Raw genomic sequence first — 26,664 nt, forward strand, 5'->3', positions numbered from 1 at the left:
GCAGTCTTGTAGAAAAATAGCCTCAGGAAAAGGCATTGCATTTCAGGGAGAAACACTGCTAACCGAGGGGAGAGCAAAAGAAGGGAGGGACAGCCACTGAGGGGAGAGCAGAAGGGAGGGACTGGACAACCTGATCTTCTCGTCTAGGCCTCTACTAAATTCTAGTAAATCGAACATCAGTCAGCTAGAAACAGGTTTTTGGGTGCCCTCAATGAGGTTGCATTAAAAAGTCTTTTATGGATTGATGGATTTTTTTTTTTTTGGGGGGGGGGGGGGAGGAAGTGTCCTTAATAAATAGGAATTTTGCTATCAAATGGATTTGCTCTATAAAGAAATGATTCAGCATACCTGAACCCCATGGGTTTAATTTGCTTTACGAAGTTATATTTATCCAGGCTGTGCCTTTAACCAGACACTGAGACATCAGTTGTGTCGGAGGCAGATCTTCACAGCCTAATTTTGTTCAAGATGTGTAAAACTTGTGTGTGTGTGGGGGGGGGTGTTAGGAATAATACAAACCATAATGCAGGATATAAGCTTGGAGAAGCGATGTACCAAAAATGTCACTGGCAGAACATAATTTTAAAAACAGTGTGGAAACCTTATAGGAATTTATGGGATATTTTTATTATTTTCTGTCTATTTGCAGTACAGTGCTGTTTCCTCAGAGTTGCTGCCTGTGCCTCCTCTACCCCTGTGAGGTAGGGAACTTGCAATTGCCTTCTTGTACTTGTCAGGCAGGGTTCTGTTCCCATTTGGCCATATTTTGTAGCGAAGGCAGTGACATTTTAGTACCAGAAAGACCTTCAGAGTTAGCTGCCAGTTAAAATAGTTTAAATTTATTTTTTTTTTCCAGCCCGGACGGGTTCCAGCCCGTCAGATCAGGCTGTGGGGGCAGGGTTGCTGGTGGTGCTTTTCAGTAAACTTTCAAGGCTTGTGCGGGTTCGGTTAAAATGTATTTCAGAATTTTTTCAGCCGCTTCTGGAAGATGCTTTTACAAAAGCCACTTTAGCAGCTGGGGAGCCCGCTGCGGGGCTGGGCTGGGCTGAGGGGGGGGGGAGCAGCGGGGCTGAGGGGAGGCCCCGCGCCCGCTGAGGAGCCCTGAGGCGAAGAGCAGCTCCCGCCCCCTCGTGACGCGCGACGCGCCCCGTGACGTAACGCCACCCCTCCCCGCGCGGGTCACGTGCCCTCCCTCTCCGCCGCCTCCCCCGCCCACCCGCCCGCCGCGCGGTCACGTGAGCGGCGGCGGGGCTGCGGCGGCGCGGGGGCTGCCGGGAGCGCTCGGGCCCGGCTGCGGGAGGAGGCGCGGCCCGGCCGCACGGGCGGAGCGCAGCGGGGCAGGGGCCAGGGCCCAGCCCGCCCGGGGCCGCCCAGCCCAGCCCGACGTCGCCGGCCCAGCCCGAGCTCGCCTCCCCGACTCGCCGCCAGCCCGGCCCCGGCCCCGCCATGGAGCGGCGGGAGCCCCGGGGAGGAGCCGCCGCCGCCGCCGCCCGCCTGTGAGCCGCCCCCCGCCGCGGGCCTCGGGCCCTGCTCCCCCCCCCCCCTTCCCTCACCCACCCCGGCCGGGCCTTGCCCTGCCCCCCGGCGGCACCACGACCCGGCCCGGGCCCGGCGGAGCGCCCCGCGGAGGTGAGACGGGGCGGGGGGCGAGGGGGGGGGGGGCGAACCGGGCTGGGCCGCCCGCGGGCACCGGCTGTGTCCCGGGGGGGGGGGGGCGGGGGAGGAGCCCGGCCCCGCGCTGCCCCCCGTCCCGGGGGCCCCTTCCCGGCCGCTGCCCACGGGCAGGCCCCGGCCCCCGAGCAGCGCTGCCGGGAGGCCGCGGGCCGGGAGAGCGCCGGGGATGCTCCCGGGGCCGGCGCTGCCCCCCCCTCGCGTAGCCGTCGGGTTTCGGCCCGGGCAGCCGGCGGCGGGCACGGCTTTGTTCCTGCCCCCTCCGCCGGGCGCTGGGACCGGGCCGGGGCCGCTCGGCGGAGGGAGGCGTCAGGCCGTGCGGTCACGTCCTCCGGTCACATCCTGCCGGGCAGGCACCGGGGGGCCGTTCCCTAAAGCGCCGTCTGCGGCCGGGGCCGCGCTGAGCTCCGCGACCGCAGGAGCGGGCAGGAGCGGTCCCGAGCCCGGCTGCGAGCGCTGCGCTGCCTCGGTCGAGCGGACAAAAAAGCGTCGGGACGCGCGAGGCAGGCGTCGCTGCTCGCAGTTGCTGCGTCTTCCGCTTGCTTCCTGAAGCAGAGAAGTGGCTCGCGTCGTGACTTCGGGTCAGGTGAAACCCGGGCGCTCGTGGCCGTGCCTCAGACCGGACCCGACTCCGTGCGGTGCCCACGGGGAGGCCCGCGAGCGGCTGGGGCCCTGCTCCACGAGCACCTGGGCTGAACACGGCCTTGTCTGATCGGGGACTTGGGCGGCCTGTGACGGTTCGAAGTGCTCCCGGTGATGTCAGCCAGGCCTCCCGCTTGCCTCCCCGCCAGCGGAGCAGGCACTTACTCAGCACCGGTAGTCCTTGAAACTTAACTTGTGCTGCTCAAGTGTCTGCTTGGGGTTCTCACCTTCCTGCCGACTCTCCCAGCGCCGACCTTCTGGCGAGGACGTTCCTCGCCGCGTACACTTCTTGAAAACTCCTGAATGCTTCTCTTAAAGCCGCTGAAGCGGAGCGCTTTGCAGCCCGGGGCGTTGTTGTGAAATAGGGTCTAGTCAAGTGATTCGAAGGAGTGGCGTTTCGTATCTCCTCTAACGAGAGAAGCATCGTTAAACCCTCGGTATTAAGAGGCCTTCTGCCTCAGCAAGGCTTGATACGCACAGCCCTAGTCCTGTAGGTGCCGTGTACGGGTGTTAGGCACGAGTTGTACAGCGGCTCGTAGTGATGGTCGTGGAGTTCTCACTTGTCAATAACAGGAAAGAAAATTTTTGCCATTGGGCATTATTGGTACCTTGGCTTTCTTAATGTGTCGGGGTTATTTTTGTGCTGCGCTGTGCTTATGTAGCTGTCTGCGAGAGTGAGTTCTCCTCTGCTGAACAGTGCCTTCACTCATCACAGAACACGGTGGATTTCAGCTCTCGTTTCGAAAGTGGGTTAAGATCCCTAATATTTTCTTTAACCATCTTCCCAGTTCCCATTTCTTGCATTTCTCCTCCCTCTCAAACATTGTGAGAGGGAGACTGAACGCCTCGGGTAGGTTTTTTTAACACTTTTGTGCAGGAAGCCACACAGCAACCCAACAAGGAAAGAAGCGTGTTTTGCATTCTTCCCAGCTGTAATGATCGCAACTTGATAAAACTTCGGTGAAACGTTTCTTGGATTTCCAGGTTGCCGTTTTAGTGAGTTGGAATGTGTTTGTGCGGGGTTATTACCCAACTATTAATGAAAGGATGCCACGTATTTTTTTTTATCTGCAAACACCACGCAGTTTGCATTGTTCGGCCTTTGTAAATAAATACTTGCAGCAGAAATCTGTCCTGACCTCGCAGCCGGCAGATAGTAAGTTGGCAGGCGTGCGCTAGTTCCTCCTTTCTCCTCTAGCTCACGGCTGCTGGCAAGGATGTTGGGCTGCACTTTGTTTTCCACGCTGGCTGCCCCGGGCCGTGGGATGGGGCTGCAGGCACACGGGGACTCGGAGCGAGTGCTGGGGGGTGAAGCGGCCCCCTCCTGCCCCCTCGCTTTCTGTGTCATGAAATTTGCCAGAACCACTCGTAACTGCGTCAGGTGCCTCCGTTCTTTTGCTTCCTGCTCCTCCTCTTGCTTTGAGAGTGTTTTTTTTAATTGTTGCTACTCTTAATCTTTGCTCCAGATGATGGAAAGCAGCATTGCTGAGGGCAGGAACAGCAGCAAGGGATACCCGAGGCTGGCTGCGGAGAGCTGAGGCATGAAGTGAGCCACTTCCACAGGCAGGTTTTGCCCGTGTTGGGAACATGGGATGAGAACCAGAACCTGTCAAGAGGCCGCCTTTATCCGCAGTGCTGTGTTGTGGAGCTGGGAGAAAGTTGGGCAGAGCCGTACGTGGGGTCTCCCTGTCTGAGGAGGTAGGAGTAGGCTTGGGATTTTAGTGACTGTGAGGTTCCTTCTGTGCTGCAGTAATTGTTGTCAGCCGCATAATTTCGGATTGTTACTCACCTGTGGTTTGTTCTACAGGCACTCTTTTTTACTCATGTTGCTGCAGTGTCACAGTTACCTCCAGCAAAAGTGGAGAAATAAGCGAACCCGAGGCCCTCTGTCTCCCGTCTCTGTCTCGTTCGTTTTCAGTGTCTGTCGTGGAGTTTGTATCACGAAAGAGCTGACGTTGATGTCGCCTTCGCTACAGCAGGGAAGCTCCAAGTTGTGGTGAGGTGCAGAGGCCGCAGCGCGAGGAGGGAGTGTTTGGAAGTGGGTCAGGAAGCCTTAAGAAACCACGCTTTAATAGAGCAGTGCTAGATGTAGGCAACATACTGCTAGCTCTATTAAAATAAGAGAATAAGAACTGGGGCTGATAGGATTGCTAAACTGAAGAGGAAAGAACTTATCTAGCAGTTGCTCTCCTCTTGCAGGATGGTTCCTTTCTGCAGTTGCTGAAGATCGACAAGAAGATTTTTGCCTTGTGAAATGTTAGGGGTTCTGCCAGTGCTCAGGAAATATAGCTGCACAGGCTCGTGCTCCTTCCTGTCGTAAAGCTTTTCTCTTGAGTTTAGTCAGCCTGCGTTTTTAAAGGAGCACTGCGCCTATGCTTTATAGTTTTCTCCTTCGGTAATCCGGACTTGTTTTCTCCCTAGCTACGTGATTTATAACTAGATGTAGCCGTTGCTGCTGAATTGCCCTTTCCCATGTCTGACGGTTGTGCTGCTGCTCTCCGGAATGGAAATCTGAGGCTGTGACTTTGTGGAGGTGCCTCGCAGAGCGCTTAGCCGCGGCGCAGGGCTTCCTTGTCTGGTTTTGTGCCAGCCTCGTACGTGCGGCCCAGAATTCCGTCTTCCCATTTAGCTGTAATGTTGTTTGCCTCATGCGCTCGTGTCTCGCTTGCTGTCTGCCATCTCCCCAGGCTCTCAGATCTTTGCTGCTTTCCAAGTTTCTTTCTCCAGCTTTCTGTTTCAGATCTCCCTCTTCCCTAACGTAGTGAGCTGTATTTTCTTCCCCAGTGCGTTGCAGTCCTTCAAGTTGTCGTGTCTCTTGTTCTTACTTGATCCATTAATTGTTCTTGCTGATGAATGTAAAACCCGGTTTATTAACTGGCAGTAGCACCAGGTACCAACAGGAGGAAAAACAACCTCATTGTGCTCGGTGCTGTACAAACACCGAATAAGGGAAGTTCTTGCCCTGAAGTCCTGAACTCATTTTCTTCTGTTAACAGCTCATTAAGGACAGTTTGCCTGCACGGCTCTCTTTTGAGGCACCGTCCCCAGTCCCAGCAGCGCCTCCCTGGGCAGCTCCTGAGCCCCTTTAGTTGACAGCTGTTCGCTGACGATCAGTTTTTTATTTACACTTACTGCTATTAGACAGTTACTGATAACTCGAACGCGTTGCTTGTCCATGTTTTATAATTAAACCAATACAGAGCGCAGTTTTACTAACATCGCAGACCTGTGATGATCACGTTGCTCAGGTCAGACCGTTTCCTTCCACATCCCTCACTGTTGGCAGTTCTCCTCTGCAACCTAAGAGCAGTCTCTTGCTATTAATTTCCACTACGATGGTGGGGGACAGACAGGCAGACAGACAACCAGCTCGAATAATGCTGCTCTTAAATGTTAGCACTGTGTTTCTTTTCCCATAAAGGACTGATGTTTCCCCCACTGTCTGCCGTTTCCAAAAGTGGCTTTAAAATGGATGTCCTTTGGACTGGACGTGAAACTTCCCTCGGCTGTTGAGTTCGGTGGCCTTTCGGCGGAGGGACAGGAGGCAGTTCTGAGGTGCGGGTGCCCCCCCGAAGCTCTCAGGAGCGAACCTCTCGGGGCTGGGAAACGTCAGAGGATGGGCATTAAACTGAAGCGGATTGCAAACTTAATGCTTTTAAAGCTTTTACTGTATATGGCGCTAAAAGGAGAAGGCATCCAGGTCTCGGCGCGCTGCGACTTTGTAGTCTCCTGGAAACAGCCGTAAATACTCGGTATCTCGTCGTAATGTGACCGTACATCCTCTGGCGATGTTGATGTGTGAGTGGTAGCGGTCACCGCCAGCCTTCGCGGTGGGTGAGCCCTCATTTCACTCTGTCAGAGCAAGCGCTGCGCGCTCCTCCTCCTTGCAGCCTGCTCTGGCTGCTCCTTTTCCTTGGCAGCCTGCTGCCGCGGCAGCCCCTGCCCTCCCTCCTCGCCCGTGCCCGCATCGAGCAGCCCGCTGCCGGTCCCCCGCTGCCCTGCCTCCCCCGGGACCCCCGCAGCCTGGGGGGCTTTCCCCTCTTCAGGACCCTAGGGAAGCACCGGGGACGTGGTGCGGGGCGTCCCGTGGCGCTGTGCTGCTCCTCTTCCTCTCGGCCGCGCCTCCCAGCACTCGCTTTGCTCCTCAGATGAGGCTTTCCAGGTTTGAGGACGACATGGCAGTACATTTAATTTTTACAAGCAGGCACTGGGAACACGGTATTTCTAACCAGCGGCCAGGTAAAAAGCGCTCTTCAGACAGGAGGAGCTGTTGAAACTTGTTCAGATTCTGAAATTCTATAGTCTGTAAAATTCTATTCAGATCCTAAAGCTCAGATTCTAAAATTCCACCCCCCCTGGTAAAAGTTAAATTGCTCCCTGTGAGATGCTTCCTGTACTGGCTTCGGCTCCCAAACCTGCCAAGTGTGACGGTGTTGAGCGCTGCCTCTCGTTCTGCCATCTCACCGACGCGCGGCAGGTGCACGCGAATCCTCAAGACATTTTAATCCAAATTGTGCTTCAGAATACGGAACCAACTTCCCCGTTTGTCGCCACCCGTTCTGATCTTACTATAAAAGCTCAGTGGCTGATTAAAAACAACGAGCACCTTTGTACGTTCACACGTACTTTTGTGTTTCTGTATTTAATTTCATTTCCAAGAGACCTTAAAGAGCTTTCAGCGGTGGAAGTGCTTAAATGGCTCTAACCAGGCTTTGATGTGCACAAATCATTAAAGCAAGTGGGATGAGGAGATACGAGCCCACACTTCTCTCTGGATAGTTTGGCTACGGAGCAGCTAATAGTATTTTTCCTACAGGGAAGGGCAGAATCCAATCCAAAAAAGCCACCTCAGAATGGTTTCTGTGTAACGCTGCCTATGTTCCTGGGCAGAGGAGTGTAAACCATCGTTTTCTGAAAAAATCCAATTATCTCGTCCACCAGTCTTCCATTTCTGTTAGCACAAACACTTTCTTACTTAAAGATAATTTAAAAATTGCTTGGTCGAAGTCCAGGTGTGAAAAATCGTGCCCACGTTCATTAACATGAAGATTTCAGAGCAATTGCATGTGGAGCAGCGGGTTAAAGGGCTCTGCCGGAGGAGCGCCCTGTAAATCCCGTGTAGCAGGCGGGCCGTCTTTTGGCATAAATAAAAACAGAAACTCGATGGAAGCTGCTGTGCTTGAGAAAGCTTTGGTTTTACAGAGATAGCTTTATTCTCCTGACCTCAGGGCCTTCAAGCACGAAGACTGGCAAGACGCGATGCAGCGGGCTAATGGTTTGACCATCTTATAACATTTTTTTTGGGGCGCTGGGTGGTCCTGCAGGGGAAAGGCTTCCGATGGTTCTGTTTGTTCGGAGCGAGATTTCTGGGTATGTGTGGGCGGGGGGAGGCCTGGTGGCGGTGCCTTTTTTCCGTTGGTTGCTTTTCTGAGATTTACAGCGGGGCTTTCGTGTCGAGGTGCGGCCGCCGTGCCGGAGGCTGGCCGAGCACTGGCGTGGCACCGCTGCCTGGCGAGCCCCCGGGAGCTGAGCGCCGCTGGCAGGGGGGCGCTGGCCTCGCGCCGAAGCCTCGGTCTGGCCTGCGGAGAGCCGTGGTGCGGGGAGCCTGTAGAAGGTTTCAGTGAGAAGTCTTTCCTGGAGCAACGATTACTTCTGCTGAAAGATCCGCACCAATTATATTTAATGAGGGGAAAAAGACAAGCGAAGAGTTTGTGCTGGGACACATCCTGAGCCGATGGCTAGCAGGAATGTCGTACCCGGAGAGAGAGGCTTTAGCAAGCAGGCTTCAGCTTCAGTTTGTTCGTTGCTAGTAAGCTCCTAGAAAAGGACTTTCTGGCTTCGTTTTTCTTTAATTTCCTCTGATCGGTTTTGTGATTGAAGAAGTCGGTTGCATCTCTCACGGCCGCACGGGGCACGATCTGCACCGAGCGGGCGTTTCAGGGACACGATGCACACCAGGCGGGCGTTTGGGGGCACGACGCGCACCGATGGACGCGGCAGGACGCTCTCACGGCGCCCTCGGCACCAGCCGGGCTGGCTCCAGGCGCTCGCGCGGCCTTGGTTGTGCGGAAAGATGTTAGGGTGCTTTCGGGTGCAATTCACCGACTGACTGAAAAACTAGAGGTGGGCAAAATGAGAGGGTTTTAATTTCGGTTTCTTGTCGAGACAACTACGAAACTTGAGTCTTGTGGCTGGCGTAGCGGGGTGAGCTCTCGCTAAGCACAGGCACAGAGCGCGCAACGCACGTAGCGTGTTATGCAATGAATATTTTAAAAATTACGGCGTGTGAGTAAATAACGACTCGCACGTTAAAAATTGCTCTTAGCGTGTACCGTACTGCTTTGGAGCGGGAAATAGAACTCGGTTAATTCACAGAAACAATTAAGAGTCTGCCTTCTGGGCCAGACGCCTGAGCAGGACGGAGCTGCTCAGGGGAGCTGGTTTGTCCGCCGCAACCTTGGGCGCTTCTGAAAGGGGCAGCGGCGGGCCTGCCGTGTTCCTGCAGCACCTGGAAGCGCACCTGTCTGTCTGTCCGTCTGTCCGTCTGCCTGTCTGTCAGCTGGGGCATCGCGGTGGAAGCTCCGCGACAAGCAGACGCAGCTGGAGGCCCCGTGGGCTGAGCTGGGCTGTTGCATTAAGGATTTTGAAACTCAACTGAATTTTGGCATGACTTTTGCAAGGTTGCTTGCGTTTTCCCTTAATTCTGTACTAGAAGAAGTTTAACTTTTTTTTTTTTTCTAGTGGCAAGATTCATCGAGCCTCGCTCATTTTAAATCACACGTGCAGTTCCGGTCGCGTGTGGTGCGCTCGTTTGCCAGGTCCTTTAGCTGTGGCTGAACGCGCTGAGGGCGGCCGCTCACGAGCAGCTGGCAGCACGCCCGTCCCGTACCAAAGGCAGAACTGAAGGGCTGAGTCCAGGTACGCCACCAAGTGCCCACGTGCCTTCTGCCTTCAGCTTCTCCCGAAGTCCGTGACACGACACCGAGTGTCTTTGTCCCGTGGAATTTGATGGTTTTCTCAATAATGTGCTTACAGGGATTGTAAAATACACGGGGCATTTAGCGGGTTGGACAAAAGGTTAAAACTTTCCGACCTTGTTGAGTAGGGCTTGTTTGGCAGCACCGCGCATCAGAACTGTGGCCTTCTTGCTGAATTTCACGTTATTTCTCTAGAGAGCTCTGGCCCCTTCCCGTTTACTTCCATTTTTTTGTTCTTTGCAAATCTTAACTGTTCTTCTCCGGTGGGTTTTACCTAAGCTTCGCCGGTAACCTCTCTCGCCATCTTTGGCATAGTTAAATTTAAAAAAAGCCATTCGAAAGTGCCCGAAGTCTCAAAGCTGTCGTGCCACCCAAGTGTTCCTAGCAGCTTTCAGACAGGTAGCGAATGGTGGTGAAATCGAACCTCTCTGGGTACGAGTTAAGGGCTGAGACCAGCGAATCAGAATTACAGCTCCGTTCCCCAGAAGTCAGAGGCCTGGAATTTAAAAGGTGTGTGAGTCCTTCCCCCTTCCAACGCGTACACAGCCCTGAAGTGCCCTAACGGCTGACAGCGACCATTGGCGCTCGGATCGCGCTGTCCCGGGTAAGAAGTGTGAGAGGTGCTCGCGTGCCAACGCCTGAGCTCAGGTGACTTTTGATGCTTCTCCGCGCCCTCTTCGGTTGTTGGAAATTCACTTTGTGTTGTGCTTTGTGGCCCTGTAGCACGCCTCGAGGGGTTTTGCCCGTGTTTCTGCAGGGTGTTAGGTGGTGAAGTGGTGAAGTTGCTCGCTGCTGGCCGGGCTGCCCCCTGCATCCCTCTGCTCCTGTTTGGGCGACCAAAGCCTCGCTGCTCGTCAGCTGGACTGTTCTTTCCTTTTTTTTTTTTCTAAAAAAAAGTTGCTTATTCCTAATCTCTAATGCCGTTACGGCTGCTCTGGAGGCAGGGGACTGTTCAGGCTTGTCCACGTTTCAAAATAACCCTGCCCCCGGACCCGTGTTTTGACCCCGCACGGCTCGCCGGGCAGGAGCGGGCGGCCCTGGCCCCCCAGCAGGCACCGAGTGCCTGGGGGCCGGCGGGGCCGTGCTGCAGCCCCGGTACCTCCCGCCTGCCCCGCGGCTGCTGCCGGCCTGCCCCGGAGGCTGCCGTGCTCGGAGGAGCGAGGGGAGGAGGCAGAGGTGCCGTCGGTAGGTGTGCGGCCCTGTCCCTTGCTGCTGGGCGCAGTTACAGAGGGCCCCGGTGGTTTATGCAGCCGCTGAATTTACGGCCCCAAAACCTGACGTTCGTTTCGGTGCGTTGTGCAGCACAGTGCCTGGGCCCCGGTTACGGTAGGGAGTTGGAGATAAATGTCTCGTGAGGAAGCGCAGCCAGATGATCTTTCAGCAGGGCTGGAGGAAGCGGCAGTTAAACCTGGGTAACGTGCGGGATCAGCTTTTTCTCTCCTGCTTTTTCTGTAGTCGAGAAGGACGGGACCCTTCAGACAAACGTGAGTTTTCCCTTTTGTCCTCTTAGGTCAGGTGGCGCTTTATAAAAATACTCAGTATTATTTCAAAGCCTGGACAGAGTGTGTTTATCACAGAATTCCTGCAGAGCGAATCCTTTCCGAGGCCTAATGCTGTAGAGTTCGTAATGCTCCCGTGTAATGAGGCCTTTTAAGACAGTAAATTAATGTGAGGAAGTCAGAACTGTAATAGGCAGATTAACGTTGGATGTCTGAATAACTATTGCTTAATAAAATTTAAACACCAATTGTCTTGGCTTCAAAGTTTGAGCAGAAGAACATGTAGGCACAGGAATTTGGTTATTAAGTCTGCCCAATTAAACTGCGGGGTGTTGTTGGGAAACAGCATTAGGGTGCGCTGTGCGTAGCCTGTGCGGGCATGAACAAATGGCTCGGGGACAGCTCTGCGCTGCTCCGTCTCCTCGCCGTGCAAATCGTGGATCTGCTTGTGGTGGGGAACGGGAAGGAGGAGAAGAGCGGGGCTGTTTGAAGGCAGGACTGAGCGGGGTTTGTGTAAGCGCCGAAACGGCGCTCTCAGGGGATGGCAGTTCCGTCGAGGTGGGGCTGGGCCGCAGCGCTGGCTTCCTTGTTGCCTCCTGAACTCAGGACCGCCAGACCTCGAGCGTCAGGTGGTGAGGCTCAGAACAGCCCCAGAGCGTCACTGGCCCGGCTAAGAAGGCCTTATATCCCCCCAAGTAGTGCTGGTACGGCAGGACCAAGCCCCCGGGCGCGGAAGCCGGGGAAGGCACCGTTACAACTCCGCTCGGCTCTGCAGGAGAACCGAACGCCACTTCTCGCTTCGGGCCCGGTCGCGGCTTGCAAGAGTTCGTTGAGGCTGCTCCATCTTATCTGCCTGGGGCTTGGCCCTGTGGCAGATGCAGCAAGTGGCAGTTCTGGTGGATCACGGCCTCGTCGTATCGCGGTCCTGGGCATCCTCCTTTCCTTGGGGGTCAGTAGGGTCCCCGTGGCTGGGCCGTTCCTCCGCGGGGTCGGTCGGTGCCCCCGTGTGCCCGGTTGTGTTGTGGCTCTGCTTTTCCTGCTTGCGGCCCTTCCTCTGCTGTTCCCATCCCTGGGGAGAGCAGGGCACGCTGCTGGATTTCCTGGGTTTCCCTCTTTCTGTGCCCTGGGCTGTAGGGACAGGACAAAGGAGGGCCTGGCGCTGCAGGCCTCCGAGCGTTCCCCTGGCTGGGAAGAAAAAGGAAGCCGGGAACTTTGTTTCGGAGAGCCGGGCAGCTGTTGTCTTCCTGCCCGTGAGTGGGTTAGCGAAAAGAAAAGCAAAACTGATAGCTTCAGGTCTGGTTTTTTTTTTGTTTTCTTTTTGTCCGGAGGAGACGGGGAGTATTTCTTTCTAACAGCACTTTAGCTGCCAGCCTTGCACAAGAGTCTGGCTGGTGCGGCGCAGTTCCTTGCTGAACCAAGAGCGAGCTGTGATCATTGCTTTATTTTTAGAGCTTGCCCTTGATAGTGACACAAAATAAAACTGATGACTGGGTAAGGTTAATCCAGGGGAAGGAGAGGTAAGGGGGTCCGGACACTCACTACCCTGTAATACTGTTGCACAAAATAACTATGATGGTTTAAAGAACGGGTGGTTTGGGCTCTGTTAACCCTTGAGTAAATAACATCAAGCTAGTCTTGCAAATTCTTTTTGGCCAGAATCAGTTTAAAGCTATTTTAGTAGTATGTTTAAGAAGAGGACTTAAAACGTGCTTTTAGGCAAGCTGAAATGCAGCGGCAGAAGTTACAAGTTTCCTTCTTAATTTGGGTTCTAAAATGCAGTTGCTGGGAGCTGCATTTACCGTAATCAGAACAGAATCTTTGCATCTGCGTGGCGGGTCTTGGGTATGGTGATCAGGGTGCCTATCTCATCTGAACTTGTCTAATAAAACGTCTTACGTGAGCTTACAGAGCCCCTTCGGTCCCAAAGCCCTTCTCCTGCCGTCAGCGCTGAGTTAAAAGCTCCGCTGCAGCGCTCTCCGTCCTTGCGGTGCCTTCCCGGGCAGAACTCGCTGCCTCTTTGGGCCTCCAGTAACCCTCTGCGAGGCGAGGGACTGAAGGCAGGAATCCGGCAGATAAAATTAAAGAGCAGGACGTAATTACTTGCATCTTGGCTGGGGCACTGGAATTCACAACCCGCTCTTGCAAGGAGTACGGGGACGTTTTTCTCAGCTAGCGGTGGTGAAGGAGTTGTGCTCCCCGGGGCCGGGCGCACGGCGCGCTGGGGGGGTTCTGCAGCCGCGGGGCCGGCCGGGAAGGAGAAGGCGGCTAGCTCTTCCCTCTGGCGGCTCTCATCAAACATTAACCTAACCTAGGGCAACTTTTTTTTGTCGTTTGTTTTTGTTTGTTTTTTAAAAAGCTCTGCCGCCCTTACGGTGCGTACAGAGGTGTTCGTCTCCAGCTGTTCGTTAGCAGCTTGCTGGTGAGCGCGCAGAGGGAATCCGTGATGAGAAGTACAAGACAGATACGTGTTACAAACATTAACATTCCTATTAAAGGGGCACCTCGGCTTGTATTAGTTTTATACTGCCAGTACAATTGTATTTGTACCAGATTACCAGCAGAAGAGACCTTCTAATGAAACCTTGGAAGGAGGGATCTCTCTGCTGGACATGGGGTCGTTTTTTCAAGAAACAACCAACCCAAACCCTTGGTTCTCATCAAAATACCGAAGTGAGGTGATGGCTCACGCGTTCTCGTGCTCAGGCAGATCAGTGATCCTGCCGTGTGAGCGTGCCTCGCCGTGGGTTGATTGATACCGAGTTAGAGTTGCTGAACACTTCTGGTAGAGCTGCTCTCTCCTCTCGTGGAGCAGAAAACGCCTGCAGCTGGAGCCGTCCCAAACTAAATACGTCCCCGAGGCAGAGCTCCGCTGCTGCCGGGGAGCTCCAGCCGTGGGGTCGGAGGCGAGAGGGAGAGAAGGAAAGTGGGGCACTTCGGTCTTCTGAAAGCCTTTTTTTTTTCTTTTTTTTTTTTGACACTTGACTATTATTTAGATTCTCTGTAAACTTCTTTTTGCTGTTGTTGCTTATTTTAGTGTTACAAAGCTGTATGAAGACACCTGGATGACTGTAGTTAATGCTTCTGTATTTGCAACACCGTGATTATCCTTAGACGTACCTGGAGTTTGTACAATTTTGTGCAAAGCTTTCTTGGTTTTGTAAGAAATGTTTCATTTTTTTCTGCACTTTTCTTTTTCTTTACCATAGAGTAGAAAGCTGTAAGTTAAGCCTGCACAGTCACTTTTATTGGTAAGTGTTAAATTGTCAGTGGCCACAGCAGAGCACGTTACTGCTTTGTGCGTCCGCGTTCTTCGTTCTGCTGTTGTGGGGCAGGGTTTGGTGGCTGGGTTTTGTTTTTAACTTCTTTCTTTACCAACTCTTCTGTGAGTGCATTTGTATTAAACTGTCGGAGCAGCATTTGGGGACTGTGTGTGTGTGTGCGTGTTCAGCGGCAGGCACAGGACCAGTGCCACGCTTGGTTCCTAAGCTGGGAGGACAGGGATCAGATGCTACCTGCCATTCCTGGTACAAGTGAAATATATTTGAAATAAACGACGTATCTGTGGGAGGGGGCTGGATGGAGCGCCAGAGCAGCTTCTGGCACTGTTAGGCTGCCCTGTGCGGACGCGTTGCTCCTTCTTAGAGGCAGGATTTCCAGCGCGGGGTGCGAGCCGGGTGTGCCCTGCGCGGGTGCTGGGGCCTGCGTGCTGCGTTCTCTCCGAAGCCCGTTTATCATTCACGGCCAAATGTTGCCAAACAGAATTTGGGTTTCATCACAGCCGGTTAGCCGGTGCTGGGTGAGCGACCTGTTGGATTTCTGCTGCTTCTGAAAGCGATTCAGACGGGAAGAAGCCCTTGAGGTAGACGAGGCTGTCTCAAAGAAGTGAGGGTGCTGTGAACACACTTTGAGGATCCGCTGAGGCCTGGCTGAAAAGTCGGGGTTTTGGGGTACTTCTCGGCGTGCTGCACGTGGGGGGCTCCCCGGTGGGGGTCCTTATCAGCTGGATGCCCACGGGACGACGGAGCGATGCCGCTGTTGGCGCCGGGACGTGGTTTGGGAGGGGTGAGGAGAGGGGGCTGCACGTCCCACGCCTGTTCCCAGGGGCCGGCCCAGGCGCCCTTTTCTTTGGAAGTACTGTGTGGTAATGTGGGGGTGTGTTTGTTTTGTTTTTAAACTGGGAACGTGGCCCAAAAGTCCCGTACCAGGGGTTGGTGGCGGCGCCCCAGGGGGAGGGCTGGAGGCAGGGAGCCCCGCGGGGCAGGGGGAGTGCTGTGCTTGTACCTCGCTGTAGGAAAGTCCAAGGTTGCAGTCGTCTGTAGCCAAAGCTGTGCCCTTTGTGGACTGAGGACGAGCAGAAGTACCAGGCGGGATTGAGTAAGGCGTTGGAACAAGGCACGAAAATCATGGTTCTTGTAGGGATGGTGTGAATGCCGCTCGTCTACCCGGCGTGCTCCGTGCCTTTAGGTGGGCAGTTAGCGGTGGCTGAGGAACGCACACAGAGGTATTGGGACTCTGTGAATTTCCTGCCTGCGTTTCCTTCTTTCCTTCCACTCTTCAAGTCGGGCTGGAGGAGGGAGGCCCGGCGTTTGGATGCAGTGAGCTGCGTGGGGAGCTGCCCTGCGGTCGTGCTGTGCGGGTGCAGCCTGGCTGACCGCACAGCAGCAACAACCCAACCCGCCTGCAGTGAGGCTTTCTGCAAATGGAACCGCTGTGCTGTGCTTTGGGCCTGTTTGCTTTTTTTTTTTTTAATTTATTATTTTTAATTTTTGAACTTCTCTTTCTCCAGATGTGGAAGTTCAGGTGACTTTGGGCCTCGCTGCGGCGGCGGTAGGTCCGTCTCCCTTAGCCTGGCTCAGCTCCTCCGAGGGGTTCACGCTTTGGCTCAGCCCTCCCGGGAAGAGGGGAAGGGGAATTACAGCGGGATCCTCTCTGTAGCAGCAGGTACAAGTCACCGAGCTCCTCGGCTTCGCTTCCAGGCCCGGCGTGCGGGGAGGGAGGAGCAGGGAAGGCGCCGTCCCCTCGCCGAGGGTGGGGTCGGGGTGGCAGGAGTTCAGCCGCGCTTATCGCACGGGAAAAGGCTGAACTCTGCCGAGCGGCAGGGCTGGGGGAGAGGCAGCAGCACCCTGCAGCCCTGCCGCCTCCTGGGGGGCGGTGGCGGGGGAGCCCGGGCAGGGCTGGCCCCCGGCTGCCCCCGGGCTGGAGCCTGCTCTCAGCGAGGCGGCATCTGCTCCGACGTGGGGTGGAAGAGCCGAGGAGCAGCGAAGGGTTGCGCAGTTTTGGTGACAGCAGGCCCTAAAGCTGGGCAAGACGCAAGCGTTCTGAGAAGTTCCTCCTGCAATTTCCTTTGTTGCTAGCGGTCTGGGTTTGGCAGGCGTGCCGTAGTCGCTTGCTTTTCAAAGTACCTGCGCTGCCCATTTCCCCTGAGCACAGGCCTCGTCTTGTGGTGTGTGGCGCTGTGCACGGGGTGCGTTTCGCTGGGAAGCTGTCTGACGCGCCGGGTTAAGAGCCCACCGTGCCAACAGGCACCGGCTTCGTTGATTTGCATGTTTAATGCCGATGTGATTTTAATAGCTTAGTACACGCTGTAGGTGCTTAAAATATCCCTGTAGAGATGTAGAAGAGTAGATAAAGAAGTCCAGTTTGAACGCGATCCAAATCATCAATTCCCCTCCCTTCCTTCCCCAGTAAAACAAAAAGAAATCCCAAACCCAGTCCCTGCGTGCTCACAGCGGCTGCCCGGGGAGGTGTTTGCCGTTTGCTGTGTACTGCAGAGGGCTAGGGAGGAGCGGTAAAAAGTGCACTCAGCTGGTTTTATGTTTCCAAAGCCTAATTTTGCGTTGACCTGGCGGATGGAGCCAGCTTGCCTGGTTTTGCTCCAAGCGATGTCTGCCTTAACGTCCCTTCTGTGCGACAGCGTTGTACCAAGTGCCAGCCCGTGGCTTCCGCAGCCCAAAGAGCTGCAGGACGTCGGTACAGCTCTGGGATGACGCTCGTCTCCGTAAAAGCTACTAAAGAGCTTTACCTTACAATTTTACCTTCCATTTGTGAAGCGTAGATGCAAACTTCTAAATGCACGTTATAATCTTCTAAGTGCACAGCTGTATAGTCACAGCCCCGGTGTATTCGCGTGAGCGAACAGCTCCGAGGTGGGTCAGGGTCCTGCTGCGCCCTGCCTGACGCGCTGCCTCTGCTGGTAAAGTGGCGTGGATTCAGGCTGCTCCTGTGGGCCTTAACTGATCAGTGTAGTTAAACCGGATAGTTGTTTCTGTTTAAATTCTGCGTGTGTAAGAAATCGGAAAAAGAAGAAGCTTCCTAAACCTCCGTCCTTCAGAAGAAATTTGCGTTTTGCCATGGATAGGCAAACGCGGAGGCAGTTTGTTGGCGGCGGGGCAGCGTGCGGCCCCTCAGCAGGCAGGCCTGCGGCGTGCTTCCAGCTACAGGAGCTCAGCTGGTTTTAGCGTAACTGGGGAAAAAGTAATTTTCACATCTATGTTAAAAACTGTCATGTTCATAGGCTTGGTATCAGCATTGAGTAGGATTATGCTAACGCTTTTACCTTGTTTACAACGCAAATATTTCAGGGAAGTGCAACAAATCCAGCGCCTTGAAAAGCAGTGAATGTGTAGACTGACGCTGGGGTTGTTCTGGCTTTGACGTCCCTGTAGGTTTTATTATAGCAGAGCAGTAGGCAAAATGAAGCCGAATGAGTAAGAAATTGCAATGAAAGGCTAAAATCTTAGTAAGGTGAAAAGAATAATGTTAAAAACAAACAAACGACTGAGTGATGGGTAGAAGTCTTCCTAGAATGGAATAGCTGCTTTTACACAGCTTTCCAGTCAGTGCTGTAGCAAACTTTGTTGTTGTTATTTTTAACAGGAAGCTGTCTAGAGACATGAAATAATGCCTTTCTAAGTAGGTGACTTTTTCATTTTAGACTGCAGCTTGTGTGAAAGAATATGTATTTCTTCTCTGGAAGCACCAGTCGTGCTTTTTGCATTCCGGTAGGGTGCTTTTATAGATCTCTTTAATATGGAGAGTAGCGTGCACAAAACCAGTGAGGCCTTATCGGTCATCGGATTTTGTTGATTCCTGTGAGTCCCGAAGCTTTATCAAGCGCAAAGGGAATCCCTTCTGACGTTATTTTCTTGTTGTGTTGCTACAGTTTGGCGTATTGCTGTTAACTCAAACAGCAAGAGCAAACTTCCAAGAAGATTGGTAAGAGGGGAGGTTTCCATCTTCTTAATCTGCATTTTTGCAGTAGGCGCACATCGTGTGGCCTAAGGCAAAAATGCAAAATAGACAGAACTTCACGGAAATGACCGCTTTGACTAGAAATGTCCTTTAGGAGGGAGGGAGGAAGGTAGACCTGGAAACAACATCAAAGCTCGAGGTCAGAGTATGGTGGAGAATGGGTGCCCAGAAAGGTACGTCGGGAGCAGAGCTGAAACCAAAGCACAGCCCAATTCAGGCACCGAATGGGCGTGGGGGAAGAGAACGGAATTGCAGAACGCTTGGGGGATGTTGAGGAGAAAGAGGATTGTAGAAACGAATAGGAGATGTCCAGGGTGGGTTGAAATAGCTAAATGGTTCAAGCAGGTGAAATAGTTTGAAATAGTTATTTGCCTGAGGACTCTGTGTTTTTTTTTTCCTGTATAAACTCTCCCAGTCAGAAACAGAAGGTAGCTGTAAATTGTGGGTTACAGCTGTTCTAAATGCAAGGTTCTTTAAACTGGACAAAAACGTCTTTTCCATTTTGAGGAGCTGCAGTCAGCAGGGGGTTCTTAACTGAGATCTCGTTTGGGAGAACCGGTACAGGGGCTAACTGCGCCTGCCTTCATCCTTTCTCATTTCCTTCTGTGATCAGGAAATTGTGTTTTTTTGTAGCAACATGAACCGTGAAGACCGGAATGTGCTGCGTATGAAAGAAAGGGAAAGGCGAAATCAAGAAATTCAGCAGGGTGAAGAAGCCTTTCCACCCAACTCTCCTCTCTTTGCGGAACCGTACAAAGTTGTGAGTTTATGCCATTTTCACAAATTCACTTTTTTTTGTGGCAGTTCTATGCAAATATGTATTTAAAATTTTATTTTTATCTGAAAACTTTTTAGATTACAGTTCTCATGTCAACCAGTATTTAAGCAAGTCCTGAAAATAAGGATGGACAGTTAGTAACTAGCTTCACAGGCAGATTTATAGGAGTATTTAAGTAGGAGGTTAGTTAATTTTAAGTGCTGAAATACCTGACATAATAGAATTATCAGCTTTTTGGTGTAGTCCTGTTTCTTTAAGCTTTGACTAGTGTGCCGATATTAGTTTGTACCTAATTTTTTAGTTTATGATCTCTTACAGCTTTAAACCTGTGCGAAGTTTCCTTCCAGGTTTGATTTGCTGAACAGCAGTTGGAAAAAAAACAACAACAAAAAAAAACAAACAAAGCTTAATTCTGGGATAGCTAAAAAAAAAAAAAAAGAAAAAAGAAAGTAGGGTTTTTATTACGTTAGGGTAATCATTAGGGTAATTAATCATTTAGGGTTTTTATTACATAGTTCAAAACACACCTTAAAAGGTGAGCCATTCCCTTATCACAATTTCTAGTTCGCAAGAAGTAAAACCTTATGACTGAAGACCTTTCTCCTGAACGAGAAAAGCTGTGGGGTGTTTGATTCCTGTCCTTCCATCACTTTACTGTGCCTGACGACCACATCCCACATGCACGAAGTTAACTAAAGCTGGTTGGGATACAGTATACCTGTTGTGGAGGGCAGGGAGGTCATTTAATTCTTTTCGCTTGCATGGCTACTTGCTTTTCCCTGTTTCCCTTATCTTCTAAATGGCGAGACTAAAACCTCTATTGGTCATCTAGATTTTAACAGCGGCTTTGTTTTTTTAGAAGATAAATATTGATTGGGCATCAGTAAAAGCAACAAAGTCTGTTTGGGTTTCTTTTGTAAGCTGTAGAAATAAGTGTAAAGTATTCCAGAGTATTTTGTTCCTTTTCCTTACCTTCTCTGCCAGTAGGGATTTTGTCGTTATTTTCTAAAAAATATATATTTTTTAAATTAAAGATCAAAGATTTTGAAATTGAAAACAAAAGCCTTCTAGTTTTCAGTCATATAGAAAAATGACGCAGGAGAAGCGCTGCCTAAGCACATCTTTTCTGTATGCTCTAGGGTGTTAAATTATTGCTTGAAAAGTAAACCTAGGATCAGGAAACACTGGCAAAAAGATAGGGGTGCTAGCCACGATCTTAGCCCTGAAATGTAGATTAACCGCACTAGTTGTCAAGTCAATTCACTGAAAGCAAAGTTGTGACTTTTAACACTGAATTCTGCATTTCCATTTTTTCTATTGATTTTCACAGACCAGCAAAGAAGACAAATTGTCTAGTCGCATTCAGAGCATGCTCGGTAATTATGACGAAATGGAGGATCTTATAGGAGATAGATCGCAACAGAAGCTCGTTGGAATTCCCAAACCAACTGTACCATCAGCAGCAGATGAAAAATCAAACCAAAGTTTCTTTGGTGACCAGAGACATAATACTAGTTCGCATCAGAGTAGCAAATGGACTCCTGTAGGACCAGCACCTAGCACTTCCTCGCAATCTCAGAAACGGTCCTCGGGTTTACAGAGCGGACACAGCAGTCAGCGTGGCAGTGGCAATAACACTAGCGGTAGTGGCCAGAGGCATGACCGTGACTCATACAGTAGCAGCAGCAGCCGCAAAAAAAGCCAGCATGGATCAGAACACTCCAAATCCCGTTCTTCCAGCCCTGGAAAACCACCTGCTGTTTCTTCGTTGAGCTCCAGCCATTCGAGATCTCATGGAAATGATCATCACAGCAAAGAACATCAACGGTCGAAATCTCCCCGGGATCCAGATGCCAACTGGGACTCTCCCTCCCGCGTACCCTCATTTTCAAGTGGACAACACTCTAATCAGTCTTTTCCACCTTCACTAATGTCCAAGTCCAGTTCAATGTTACAGAAACCCACTGCTTATGTCAGGCCAATGGATGGGCAGGAATCCATGGAACCAAAGTTATCTTCTGAACACTACAGTAGTCAGACTCACAGCAGCAGTGTGAATGAGCTGAAGCCCAGCAGCAAAGCACATCTAACCAAGCTGAAAATACCTTCTCAACCACTAGATGTAAGTTCCTACCTACTTACTGGGTTCTTAAACGATAGTCCCTTTGGTCTGGGATTTTCCAGCTTCTTTAAAATCCCAATCTATGTAACCAAGACGTAGTTTATAGTAAATGCTGTTTTTTGTTAAATAGAGCGTCTTTCCTGGTGAAGACCTGTATTTTAAATGGAAAATGTGAAATTATTCCATGTGGATACTGTGGTTTTCATTAAACAGGGCCAATGAGACATACTGAGAAAGGCTTAGCTAACCCAGACAGGCTAATTTTCCTAGAGTACTTCTGAAGTCAGAAGTCAGTAAAATAGTAGGATATTCACAAGTCTTTTGACAAGTCTGTGTCCATATATTGTCTTTACTGGGAGCCGTGTTGTCTTAGTCAAGTGATACTATCTGAGTATATCAGGTTTTCTTTTGAAGCCTGTAGTAATTTCTAGATGTGATTAATATACCTTCACCTAGGGAACATAAGCTAACCCCAGAGCACACCAAAATGAAAAAGATTCAGAACTTCCATCAGGTATGCTGAATACAGAATACTATTGGACTAACAACTTTTAATAGTTTAATAATCCTGGAATTGGTAAGGCACAGACCTTGACTACAGCTTACTTGCAAGGAGAGTGCCTTTCTTAATAATAAAATGTCAGTGCATTTCATATGAGCTGTTTGAGTGGCAGTAGCTAGAAAAAAACGTTTGTTCCTGGGTTTTCAATAAATAGCAAGTTAAGATTCAGAAAACAGATAAGGAAAGTCAAAAAATTATTTCCACATTCTGAAAGACTTGACATGCTGATGTTAATGCAGTGAAATGTGTAGTCATTCTGCTTTCTTTCTGTTCGTAGTGTCCCGGATGCAGAAGATTCATAGTTTCATAATTATTGCTGTTTCTACTTTCATGCTGTGCTCTGTTTTACTTTGTAAAGCAGTTTGTCATTACTATGTATTCATGGTCATGCATTTGAGTTCAGATATTATGCAGTGGCTTCTTCCAGGGAAAGATTGAAAGCCATGATTCTTTTTTCCCCCTCTTCCCAGAAGTTTTTAATATCCCCGACTGCCTAAGATCACTTTAACTGTCAAGTGAAAAGTAAGAGATTATTGTGGCAGTTTTATAGATCCGGTGTATTTGCTTTTCATAACTGGATGTGACTCATCCCATAAAAATTTGAATCTATCTGATATTAAAATTGATATTGTTGGAAAGAATTAACAAGGTCTGGTTGTATCTATATAGACTCTATATGAATCGTGATAGGGATCGAAGTTTATTTTTAACTGCTTCAAACTCCTGGGATCTTTTAAAGAAAATCTGCTTTAGATGTTAATCTTGAGTTTTGATTTGTAGGCGTCAGCATCTGGCGATGTGAGCTGTGTGGATGAAATTCTAAAAGTAAGTTCTCCCTGCTTTTTTTCATAACTTATTTGTTGAAAACACAAACGTTACTAAGGAGGTGGAAAGTACTCTCTAGTTGATTAGTTCCTATTAAATTGGCTTGACTGCAAGTCATTACAGGAGGGCTCTTCAATTAATCCTCTGAAGCGGGTAGACTGGGGAAAACTGGAGGCAGAGCTGTGTGTGAGCTGGGCACTGTGCATCGCTGGGTGCACACACCACCTCCTGGGTAGCCTTGTGGCATTCCTTTTCTTCTAGCCCCGTCCCCGCTAATCTAACCAGAATTTAGCCATTTCTTCCACCAAAAAAAAGTCATTACCTTCCAATATCTTTTTAGATTATAAGTATTTGTAGCTACCCGACAGCAGACCCTTCTCTAGCTACGTTATTATCTCAAGCCTTTTTACCCCTCGTGTGACCTCCCGTTCATATGCGTGCTATCACAAAGGTGTCATTGCCCCATGAGCATTTCCATAGTGTATTTGCTCTGACCTTCAGTACTCCATGGTCCTTGGAGATGCTCTGAGTTGAATACAAGATGCTTTCTTTCCAGCTTCAGGTATTGATTTTCACCTCTTTTTCTCAGATTTTATAGATTTCCCTTTCCCAGGATTTTTCTTTCTACCCCTTTATCTTACATGTGCTCTTCACAGGCTGAAGTGATCAGAGACTGGCTTCTACTTCGGTTTATGTTCAGGCCAACCAATTTTATTGATTTGTGCCTTTCTGCTTGTTTTGTTGTTACATCTTAACTATTTGTTTTCATGGGTAGCAATTTAAGTTTTAGGTTTATGTGCAAAATCTTTTGTTATACATTTGGAAAATTAAGATTTGAATATAAAGCTCATTGAAATGTGAACAATGAACTGAAAATTGAGAGGTTTACCATTTGAATCAGGATTTTAACTTGAAAACTTTGCTCTGCTTTTGTTCTGTTAATAGCTCGTCTTTTTTGTTTTGGTACAGGAGATGACCCATTCTTGGCCTCCTCCACTGACTGCTATTCATACACCGTGCAAAACTGAACCGTCAAAATTTCCTTTTCCAACAAAGGTCAGTGCTGTAGTTAAATACCGAATGCTGTTTAAAAAAATTGCTCCTATTAAAGATTAGGATTTTGGAACTCTTAAATTCAATTCTGTATAGTTCTGTGCTCATTTCAGTGCTATGCAACTCTTTATCTTGCTTAACAATAACATTGTCATTCTTATGAAAAATGTAATTGTTTTTCTCTTGTTTATATGCATAAAACAGTCTTCAACGTCTGCAAAGACGTGTATAAGCGTTCATTCTTATGTTAAGTTCTATTTCATAAATTCAAACCTTCTTCAGGGTACTTCTGAAGCTTTAAAATGCCATTCAGCCTTTTCCCTGTTAGGGGAATACTTTGCAGCACTTTGTGCAGAAGCAAGCATTATTTACCTCATCTAGCAAGCAGTGGAGACTGGCTGGTAAATGCTAAGAAATTCAAATGTACTTTTCTGCATAAACTAAATTTTCCTCGCAATTTTGAAGTCCAGTTGTAGTTCTGTTAGATCTTACGTTTCCAATTACAAAGGAAAAAAGATTTTAAGTGAGACATTTTGCTAAAGAAGTTTTGAGATCACTTGCCCAGAAATTTGCCTTATTAGCTTCCCATGTACTTAATGATTACTGAAGCATTTAAGCTATTAATTTGAAAGGGAAATTGGTCGCTTTTTGCTGCTGCTGACAGCACAGGGCATGTTTCCAGGAGACCTGCTTGAGCCGACACCTCTGAGGAAGGAGATCGCATTCTCCTACCTTTTTGCTCTTGACTGTTTGCTCCTTTCCCCTCGGGCTGGCTCTTGCACTCCCAGCTGCAGTGTTTTAAGGCAAACTGGCAGAAGTGATTGTTTGCCTTGAACTGCAGCTCTGTAATGTGAAGTATCTTGGAAGCTGGTAGGTAGGCAGGGTAGATAGTTTGGGGAGCAACTTTAGCAAGTACAGTTCAGCTTACGCTAGCTGACTCGCTTAGGAATTTGTACCTATTGTTAGCAGAAAAAGATTTAACTTGAGAATACAATTTTTCTCAAGGCTCAACATACACCTGAAATGGGTTGAGGTACTCTGTCCCTAATTTGGCATAATTTCAGATTGCGGAAATTATGCTGGTCATCTTTTAAAAGTTACCTTAATAATCATGAAGGCCTTTCACACCTGTTTCTGACCAGGCTGCTTTGCTAGAGGACCATTTGCTGCTATCAGTTTCCTGCTTGATACAAATTACTCCCCAAAACAGTTCAGTGAAATGTATTTTAAGATCTTCTTCCTGAGATCTCTAAATGAAATCTGTCTAAACAGATTGTCTTGTTACATGAATGCTTTGACATCAATGTCCTAGCCCTATTTCCCTTAGCATGAAGATGTTTTGGAGTTTGCCTGTGTTTGAAAATCCAAGTAAAGGAGCTCTAATACATGAAATAAGCACGTTGGATTACTCTTTGTAACAATTTCGTTTGAAAAGAAATATGTTCTCTCTTTTTGACTGGTTGGTCATAAGAAAATACTTTCTTGTGAGCACCTGTAATAGTTTGCCTCAGTGTTGGAAAAAGGTTTAATGTAGGTGATTTGCCCAGATGAGCACTGAACGAGTACAGTTTTCCAAAAGGCTCCAGCTATAGCTCATGATTACTTCTTGGTCAAAAGTTCCAGCCTCTGTAAGTGCACATCCACAAACTCCCACAGACTGATGAAAGGTTAAACAGTTCTGTTTCTCCTACTGGCTAGATATCTTGGAGCTACAGACAGTCCAGTTGTCATCACCCCGTCTTGCCGTGTTTTTGTCTCCGTGCATCTATTTGACTCAGTTTGGGGAGAAAGAAGCTGTGCAGAGATAGGTAGGCCTTTGCCATGTCCAGACAAACTACGTAAGGTTGCACAGCCTTGTTGATGCTTGAACAAAAAAGGGTGGTTGCGTGTTTTTTGTTTTTTGTTTTTTTTTTGAATCTATCAACCTGGATTGTGTTTCTTCACCCAGTTTGCAAAAAAATTCCATTTATGGCTGCTCTGACTCTTTCGACTTTTTGCCAGCCTTTTTATTTTGTGGCTGCACATCTTAGCCATGGAACTTTGTCAAATTCTCTCTCCATATCCAAAGTCTGTAATTTCCTCTGCCTTCTCCCCTCTGTCATTCTTGGCAGCAGGATCTTTGCATAATTCCAGCAAGCCAGCGAGCCATAGGCTTGTGCTGCCTGGACCCAGGGCAGAATTCAGAGAACAAAACAAAGCAGTGATTTACTTTAATCAAGCAGTGCTGCTCTAGAAAAGCTCGTTCTCTTTAATATTCTATTTATTTACAAGTGATATGCTGCAGTATTTCACAGCATTCTTTTCGTGTGCAGAAGCCCGGCATGTTTTGCTTGCACACATAAAATTAGGCTTGTTTTAGTGGACCAGTTGATTTTATTTGTAAGACTGTCGGGATAAGATCACTTTCCCTATGTGCGGATAGTGAGTAGGTTGCAGGGACTCAAACCACTGACTGGGGCCCGTCTGCATTATTATAAATATACCTAATATCAGAAAGTCTTTGAATCAGAAGATAGAACTTCGTGAAAATAGGTCAGGGAAAGTTTTATGGATACTATGAAAAAAAAATGATTCCTGACTCTTGATAAAAATGTTATCTGGTGACCTAACACTCTATAATTTTATCTTATGTAAGTGTGTTTTTTGTTGTGCTTTTTTTTTTAAATAATAAAAAAAAAAAGCCATGGGCTCACAGTCAAAATCTCCAAAGCAGGAAGTACTGGTGTGTTTGTAAAATATATTCAAAAATCCAGCTGTTTCTTAGAGGGTGAGAGCTTTTCATCTCAAAGCAAGCATCACTGCCAGGTTTTGTGCCTGCATGCCCGTGCAGTGACCTGGAGACGTCTCTGAAGAGGTGGGTTCTGTCTCCAGCTTTGTTCAGCGTCTGCCCCGTGCTGAAGTGACCGTAATGGCCAGTGGGCAGGTGTGTCGATCCTTTGTGATACAGAAACTTTCTTCTGAGAAATAAAAATGAGATCTGACCTGAGTTTTCAGACGTTACATGGAAACGGGTCCCATTCACCACAGCGTGGACGCAGCCCGAGTGCTGACCTGCAGGAGAGGATTCGGTACCCCACTGCTGTTCTCATCAGCTACCAGGTGTTCTTCTCACCGCAGTTCTTGTGGCAAACTACAAGCAGCAATTTTATTTCCTGTTTAAGTGTCTTCACTACCTAACCTCAGTGGTCTTCTGTGAAAGAGGTTTCCTTCCTTTAAGATATTTTCAATTTCTTCTTGAAGTAGACCTTTAGAAGATACTGCTGTAGGTAACCTCATAGTTGAAA

The 26,664-nt window shown here is 49.5% G+C and overlaps 1 protein-coding gene across 2 annotated transcripts in view; it reads left to right on the forward strand.

Moving 5' to 3' along the window:
* Positions 1-1,244: 1,244 nt before the first annotated feature.
* The window catches only part of AFF4 (ALF transcription elongation factor 4), a 49,873-nt gene continuing 24,453 nt past the window's right edge, over positions 1,245-26,664 (forward strand). Inside the window, exons 1-5 of one of the 2 annotated variants that reach the window (XM_066977112.1) lie at positions 1,245-1,629; positions 18,674-18,800; positions 20,149-20,940; positions 22,283-22,327; positions 23,297-23,383. In XM_066977112.1, coding sequence (XP_066833213.1) covers positions 18,678-18,800; positions 20,149-20,940; positions 22,283-22,327; positions 23,297-23,383 — 1,047 coding nt within the window. In that variant the 5' untranslated portion in view covers positions 1,245-1,629; positions 18,674-18,677. Of the gene's footprint in view, positions 1,630-15,575; positions 15,731-18,673; positions 18,801-20,148; positions 20,941-22,282; positions 22,328-23,296; positions 23,384-26,664 lie in introns of those variants that run through there. The other variant, XM_013175810.3, reaches the window with a different exon arrangement.

This window comes from Anser cygnoides, chromosome 14 (genome assembly GCF_040182565.1).
Source record: "Anser cygnoides isolate HZ-2024a breed goose chromosome 14, Taihu_goose_T2T_genome, whole genome shotgun sequence".
In the NCBI taxonomy this organism is placed as follows: Eukaryota; Metazoa; Chordata; class Aves; order Anseriformes; family Anatidae; genus Anser; species Anser cygnoides.